Source organism: Hydractinia symbiolongicarpus, chromosome 7 (assembly GCF_029227915.1).
Source record: "Hydractinia symbiolongicarpus strain clone_291-10 chromosome 7, HSymV2.1, whole genome shotgun sequence".
NCBI classification, from domain to species: domain Eukaryota; kingdom Metazoa; phylum Cnidaria; class Hydrozoa; order Anthoathecata; family Hydractiniidae; genus Hydractinia; species Hydractinia symbiolongicarpus.
In genome coordinates this window covers 9,391,091-9,398,961 of record NC_079881.1, presented here as the reverse complement: position 1 = coordinate 9,398,961, position 7,871 = coordinate 9,391,091, and the positions used below count along the sequence as shown (strand labels likewise).

Sequence of the window (7,871 nt, the reverse complement as noted above, 5' to 3'; positions counted from 1 at the left end):
GGCACAGCTATACACCCCAGGTGTCTCAATTACTGTAGTCATAAAATGAACGTGAGAAGCAGGCATTTGTAGTGTTGCATGACAATGATGATTATCGTGAGTTTTTATACTGGTTCTAGCTTTCATGCTGATCTTATGCAATACAGTAGTACAAATGAGAACAGCAACATTGGAGAAAAACAGTTTCACACAAAAAACGCAAATACAAACAAGTCTCTCACTCTTTTCTGAATCTTGATCTCACGTGTTTGTTCCTCCAGTAGATAAAACGAAAAGAACCACATGCAGCCACCACATGCAGCTAAAAATTCATTATCTTCACAGCCTTTTTACCTCCAGCTTTCATGGCCACAACACGACATACGGACATTCAAAATTCGCACATAAGTTTGGATGATTATCTCCACAGGGTAAGGCCACTCACGAAATCAAAAATCATCAGGATAGCTTAGCTGCGGCAGATTGCAGGCGCAGATTAAATTCCAGTTCTGAAATTTCACGCACTGGACCTCTGGAGTGACCACTTTCAGGCGGTCGATAACTACTTTAACAAGAAACAGCTAAATTTCATAACTAAATATCTATATACCTTCCTGGCAACATCTCTACAATAAAAGCCGTATTTTGACTGTTCAAAAGGGTTACCAATATTCCTTTGATCTTTCCGCGAATTTTTAGAAACCAGGGGGTTGTTTAATTGGAAATCTTATAATTTATCAAAATTAATTACAGAAATTAATTTATTTCCTTACATACTTTAATTAATTTAATTGATAAACCTCTATATTAAAAAAAAATGATTAAAAAGTGATTAAAATGAATTCATTATTTAAATGCGCCATTTTTAATAATAATTTACCCCCGTGACCTTAATCGCCGTTTCCGCCCAGGAGCCACAGAGAACAAATTGGATGGTTTTATTGACAGTTTAACTGACTTTGTTTTGACTGCTCGCACGTGTATACCAATGAAAACGCCTGATTCTTTGAAAAATCAATCAAGACTTTCGCGGCCTAGACATGCCAACGAAGAAACATGATGGCCGTGTCGTTTCTAAGTCTGTTTCACCTTTTTGTCTTCTATAAGCTTTTTATATTTGTAATATTTGTTTTTTTTATGTTCTAAAATGTGAAGATAAATATATTGTCACGTTTTTTAGCTACGTGCAGATCTTAAACGCACCAGTTTTTTGGCTAGGAACGAATATTTTGAAGGCTACTAGCTAATAGCCTTACTTTTTACTAATTTTGTTTGGTATAAAAGGTTTTTCTCAAACCCAACATTAATTTTTATATCGAGGATATAGCCATTATCTCATATATTTATTTAAAAAGTGATAGTATAAAAATTCAGTTTGGCTATCAATATCGCAATATTCTCAGCAATAAATCTTATGCTAAATGCAGTTTAGATAGGTAGCTATACATCTTTAATTATTTTCCTAAAAATTTTTTTGCAAATAAAAAGGCTGAACAATTGCTTTAGCTGGAGGGGTAACGACAGGCTGTTTCCTGTGTTGTCATTAAACCGAAGTTGTGATAAAGTTTTTTTGGAAAAGGGTACGGTTCAAGTCTGTTTAACTGTACTAAGCGGTCAGCTCAGTGTTAACAATAGCCTGTTTTTTGAAAAAGGTTGTTACGCCTATGCGGGTCAGCCCACTGTGACAATTAATTTCTAAACTTTCTTGGGAATCACGCCAGTACCAATGTCCAACAATGTTTACCTGGACTAACCGCTTAGCCCTGTGCAAGAAGCGAAGGACTGTTTGTTGTGTTTTCATTTAAATAGAGTCTGCAAGAAAGTTTTTTTTCAAAAGGGTATTATCCTTATACACCAGTGTAACACCATTTAACTGTACTAAACGCTCAGTCCGGTGTCACGATTAATTTTTTAACTTTTACAAAAACTTATTCCGCAAAAAAAATAATATTGATCGATTGTTTTTGCTATGACGGAGTCACAACGGTTGTAAACTGTGTTTTTATTTTAGCCTTTGTTGCGGGAAAGTTATTTTTTGAAAAATATGTTACAGTCGCAACACTATAATGGTGTGTGCGCTTCACTTGATTTACGACATACTGCATACCTGTACTAAAGCGCTCCACCTGACTGTGTTGCACAGTTTGCAGTTCTTTTTAAGCGCTCCTTAGGGCGTTCAACAACAGTTACTTGTGGCTCACCCCGGCGATTCGACGCCGGGTTTCCCGACTAGTTATTACAGAATTACATTGTTGGGTGAAGAGAAAACAAGTTTGTTTTGGATGAAGTTAGCATTAACATCATAAATCAACTCAAGTTAACTCCAAAGCATAGTAATAGTAAAATTTAACTAAGGCGACATAGAATTTTGTGAGGAATTAAGTTCCGTTGACGAAAAACTTTCTTTATGATTGAAAAACCCTTATCCTAACTGAGTGTTTGTATAAAACATTGCCGACATTACGGAGTTTCATACCGCGCAAGTCTGGGCACTAGCAAAGCGCTTGCAGGGACAAATTTTTATATCCCCCGCAGAGCGTAAGGCATTTGCTAAGAAAAACATGCAGTACGAGGAGAATTATTCACTTTTTCCTTTGTATTTTTACTTTTTAAACTGGTGCGATATATTGATTTTACAATTATTTAAAGGAAGGATACTCAGTGTTGACATAAGATTGTATATTATAAAGGTTCAAGACCTAAACTTGGTTATTAATTTAATTGCTTCAAGTTGTGGGGTACACTCATCATGAAAAGTTGGCAGTCAAAAGAGAAAGAAACCTTATTTTGGTAGTTAGTTACATCACAAGTTTTAATATTGTCTTAAAAATATCACAGTGCTGATCAAAGAGGGATTGCTAGCATGTCATTCAAGATTTATATAGCTACTAGTACAGCCAAAATAATGTAGCTGAATAAACACAGTAAAGAAAACAATGGGTTTTTTTCTACACTATTAGCAATAAATAACAGTAGCCAAAAGTACACTTGTTTTCCGATAAAAATTACGTAATGACAAAATGTGATTACGTAACTGAAACAACACGCGGGAAAGTTGTAGTAAATGGTAGATACACATGTGCTCTCTGTTAACATTATTGAGAAGAGCGGTCAAGTAACTTAAAAATTTAAAGATTATCATGTTATTCGATTCTTTTTTTAAATAAATACGTATGCAATATGAATGAAGAAGATATTCCTACAATATCGCTATATCTGGTATGATAAAAATACTTCTGTTTTTATATGGAGTTGTTTTCCTTGTTGCAGCTAAGATGCGTCTTAATCAAAACACGTGAAATTGAAAACACTGTTCGATTTAGTACCATATTCTCAACGAAAGACTTTGGATCCACTGGTAGGCTTTTCTTTTTAAATAACATTCTAAACTAAATGCATAATTTGAGACATTATATAATTAATTCCAGATTTAAGAAAGAAAAAACACAAGGTTTACTCGTCAAGTGATGGAGTAAAGTTTTCCGGTTTGCCATTTATGTTTGTTGGAACAAAAATTTTGGATTGTCATCACGGAAAAGATAGGAACCTAAATTTGAAACTATCAGTTAAAGAAAAAAGAGAAAAGGAACTGGTAAGGTTCACGATTTTCACTATATAATTGGATTTTAAAAAGAGTTACACAGAATAATAATATCTCTCTTGTTACAGCAAAACGATCATGGGTGTAGAAGGAAACACACTCGGATTGCAGATTGTAAAAAGTTTGATTGTCCGGCACAAGTTATCATCACAGAAATGATAGAATTCCCAGAGTATCCAGTAGTTTTACATTTTGATTTCTTTTTTTTTAGATATGAAATTTATGAAAACAGTAATACAACTTTGATGTATTTTTTATTAAATACTATTTAGGTTGTAAATGACACGGTGCGTAATATTAGCAGTCATGAAGGTCATATAGTAACAAAGGTAGAAGTTCAATTGATTCAGGCAATATGATTTATACTTCTGTTTAAAAGTAATTTTAATTGTTTATCTATTTTTCTATTTGGGATTCCGGTATAACCCAAAAAATAGATTCAGAAATTGTTTCCAAAATCGATATGTATGTAAAGGAAGGTGTCACGGACACGAAAGAGACGAAAAGATTGTTGAAAATACATGTCAAGAAAGAAATGTTTAAGGAAACAAAATTGCCAGAACCATCAAATAAAAGATTTTACCCACGGAATGCAACAATACGTAACCATGTAACTCATATTAGAAGAAAGTTGTGTCATTCACTTATCGATCAAGAGTGCCTTCAAAAAAAGATAAAAGAATGGACAGATTCAGATCCAACCACTAAAATATACTTTAGACCTAAAGGTTTGTTTTTTGTATTTGTATGTCTATGATTGTTTTTTGTGTTTTAATGTTAAGTTATTACTAGTTAAATACCGTTGTGGAATACTAATACTGCGAGTATTAGTATTCCACACTAATACTGCGAGTGATTAAATTAGTGAAACTGTAAATGACTCAGAAGAAAGCGCTTCCGATGAGGATATTCAGAAAAATGTGAAACTCTCTTCAGAGAAAGAAATGCCACTTCTATTTGTTTACCAGAATTGTTGGCAAAAAAGATTGTTAGAAAAGTATGCAAGCGAAATGATATTACTCGATGCTACATACCGTACCGAAATTGTAAGAAAAATGAAGGACGATGTTCCAAAAGAAAGTGGCGTTCCCTTGCTGCAAAAGTTAGATGTGAAACCAGATAAGAAAACTTCATATAAATATATGTCACTTCCGAAATTAAAAAACAAAAATCTATTGTTGAAGCGAGTTGGTATATAAAAAAAGAAGAATCAGTAAAAACATCTCAACTCAAAATCGTGGTTGAAAAAACGAAAGGATTGAAGTTGAGCAGGTGATACATGACAACAACAGCTATGATGAACCTTCGTTTCATGCACACGTAATTGTTGTGAGTGATGATGAAGACGATAACGCCACTACTGAAAAGAATCTTGAAAATGATGTTGCACCTTTTGCAAGAACTGTTCTCTCACATAATGACTTGGAGGACATTTCTGGAAAAAGAATGCTTAAGGTTACTGTAAAGGAAACTTTTTTTTCTAGGTTTTTTGCAAAAAATTCATGACATATAGAAAAAAAATTCTCTTTCCAATGACATATTTTATAGTCTATAAAAATATTTGGAACATCCCTTTTTTCTGGAAAAAGCCTTTTTAGAGCTGTTATATCCTTCACACCTTTGAAAAAATATGTGCAAAATGAGTTGAGCATATTTTTTGTAAACATTATGCATAATATGGAACTCCCGTATAAAAATATGCATAATGATAACGTGATAAACGTGTTTCAAAATATGATTAAACGAAAGTTTCCAAATGTGGGTGGACTCCAAGACACAGTGCTTGGTCAAACGCTTAATTTCCGCATATATCGTAGCATGCCATTTGTACAGGTATTGCACGATGGAAATCTTCACTGGATTGCTATTACAACATATGGATGCAAACCAGGTAAGCTTCATATGATGGACAGCATGTTTCGTGGAAAGGTTACTGAACACACCAAAACCCAAATATGCCCAATTATTAATGTTTGTGAGGATCAACTAAAAGTTAAAGTAATTCCCGTTCAGCAGCAAAAGAACGGGGTTGACTGTGGGGTTTTTGCAGTAGCATTTGCATATCACACTGTCGCGACCAAAAAACTTCCTACAGATATCAATTTTGAAACATCAAAAATGAGAAACCATATGCTTCAATGTTAAGCTGCAAATCAAATCACCAAGTTTCCTCAATGTGATAGCCACATAATAGCTCGAAGATGTGCGTCCAAGGAAATATCCATCGACCTCTACTGCAGTTGTCGAATGCCATGGAGAGCCGCAGAGAGCTATATTTTAGACAAGCAAATGGCTAAATGTAGTAACTGTGGAGGATGGTTTCACAGAATGTGTGAACGGATACCGGACTCTGTATTTGAAGTGGAAAGTTGTAAAAGTCTGTGGTATTGTTATTGTTGTTCCACTAATATAAGTAGAAAAGACGGTTGATGGTAACTTAAAAATAAAACATAGTCTTCGCTAAGTTGTTGTGTATCCCGCGTAAGTCCAAGCTTAAGAGCCTTGGGGATGAGGTGAAGGGGCGCAGGAAGCTTAATTTAGCCCAGTAAAATCGGGTTTCTACAAAAAATCCCGTGTACTTTTGGCTACTGTTATTTATTGCTAACCAATAGTTTCATGCTCATTAAACAGATACCTAGCTAGCTATAATATTAAAAAACAATTCCAAAGTTTCTTTTTTTGTGTTTGCTAGAAACTTTATTTAACTAACCAGGCCGGAGCTATCTACATTTTTTATAAACCAAATTAAAAATTGTCAAAAAGCTGGATGTATCTGTCTCGTTGTAGTTTTTGTTAGCCAGGGGTCACACTGGGTCATTCATATATATCGTAGCCTTATTCATACAGTAATCAGATATATAGGTGGGTAAGTGGCCAGATGCTAAAAATAGGATCATAAAAACTCATTTCTAATATCACTCAACTTAACAGCCTTAAAAATTGCTACGCCTCAATTTTGCATTGGAATAATTTTAATCTGTAGCTAAAGTACAAAGTTTCGACCGCTGCAAAATATAAAATAAAATAACATACTGCGGTTAAAATAAACAAATTTAATGGAAAATAACTTTTTAAACAAATTTAGTGACTAACTGTTTTCGTCAAATATTTTCGGTTGCCAAATTTTTCTTATGTCAATGTACCAAAATTACTATAGCTATCACAAAATTGTAAAAGTAGACCTTGCCTAAATTTATTCTTGCATTTTACCAAAATTAAGAACACAGTAATACAGTGTAACATGCTATTATATATATCCCTTCCTAGCTAGTTATGTAATATTTATATACAATAATTTCTAACGAAAAGTCAAAGCCAGTCATTATATCATTGAAGTGTGTATTTTATTTTCAGTCGATTTCATCTGTGCTCTTTTTTATATTAACTAGTTAGCTATAATTTGCAAATAAATCCATTATTAAATGCTCTTCCACGTTAATCCATGTCAAACTTGCAGATCCATATATAGCTAGCTAGCTATAGCTTACTGTAAAAAACTTCTTTTAAGTCTTTCTATAGCTAGCTGTAATTTTTATTTCTTCTTGCCAAAGTGCACTGATAATGATAGAATAATGTTTCTTTTTACCATTACTTTATTCCTCACAAAATGTATGGTATATGTAGCTTGCAACTTCAGGAAGCTAACCCCTAAAACTAACATCAACAATATGTCTTCTTTTGCCTCTCTATAAAAGTCAGTAATTCAAGTTTTCTTCGATTCCAACATCTTACCCATGTCAATATACTACAAAGAGGGTTAGCAACACCACATAAACGTGTTATTAAAAAGCAAAACGTCAGTTAAAGTAAAAAATTAGTTGAAGAAACATCAGGCAGGATTTTGCATTTCTGCCTCTTTTCGCAGCACTAACCAGAAAAAGTTGTGAAAAACTGACCATGAAAATTATTTGGGCTATCGAGACAAATGAAAACAAGCCAAAAATTTGTTCTTGCAAAGCGCTTCGGTATGAAACTCCGTAATGAACTCTTTCTTTAAAAGTGAGCAAAGGTGAGACATTTTGTTGGTAAAGCTGGGCGAAGGTTGGCATAAAAAACAAAGCGAGTTTCAAATTACCCCCGTTTTTCCGAATTTTTATAATTTTTACGGCACAGCATAAACAGACAAAATTCGGGCATTACCCTTTTTTTTCAAAAAAACATAATTTTATACGTAATTTTTATCAACGAATTCCAAGTTGCAGTCAGAAAGTTGGCTGTTTTATATGTTCACTTGAGGTAACGAAGCTACCATACTTATTAAAAATTTATAATCAAGATCCATTAGTAGAAT

The 7,871-nt window shown here is 33.7% G+C and overlaps 1 protein-coding gene across 1 annotated transcript; it reads left to right on the top strand.

The window, feature by feature from the left end:
- Positions 1-3,239: 3,239 nt before the first annotated feature.
- LOC130649609 (uncharacterized) lies at positions 3,240-4,735 on the top strand. The gene is made up of 3 exons (XM_057455927.1): positions 3,240-3,571; positions 3,649-4,308; positions 4,549-4,735. The coding sequence occupies exons 2-3, from the start codon at positions 4,044-4,046 to the stop codon at positions 4,701-4,703; spliced, it is 420 nt and encodes a 139-aa protein (XP_057311910.1). The 5' UTR covers positions 3,240-3,571; positions 3,649-4,043; the 3' UTR covers positions 4,704-4,735.
- The last annotated feature ends 3,136 nt before the right edge of the window (positions 4,736-7,871 follow it).

Bases quoted from the DNA above. Each gene is read 5' to 3' on its own strand.
- LOC130649609 (XM_057455927.1), top strand. From the start codon at position 4,044: ATGTATGTAAAGGAAGGTGTCACGGACACGAAAGAGACGAAAAGATTG. The intron at 4,309-4,548 runs GTTTGTTTTTTG...TTTGTTTACCAG, and splicing joins AATATACTTTAGACCTAAAG to AATTGTTGGCAAAAAAGATT.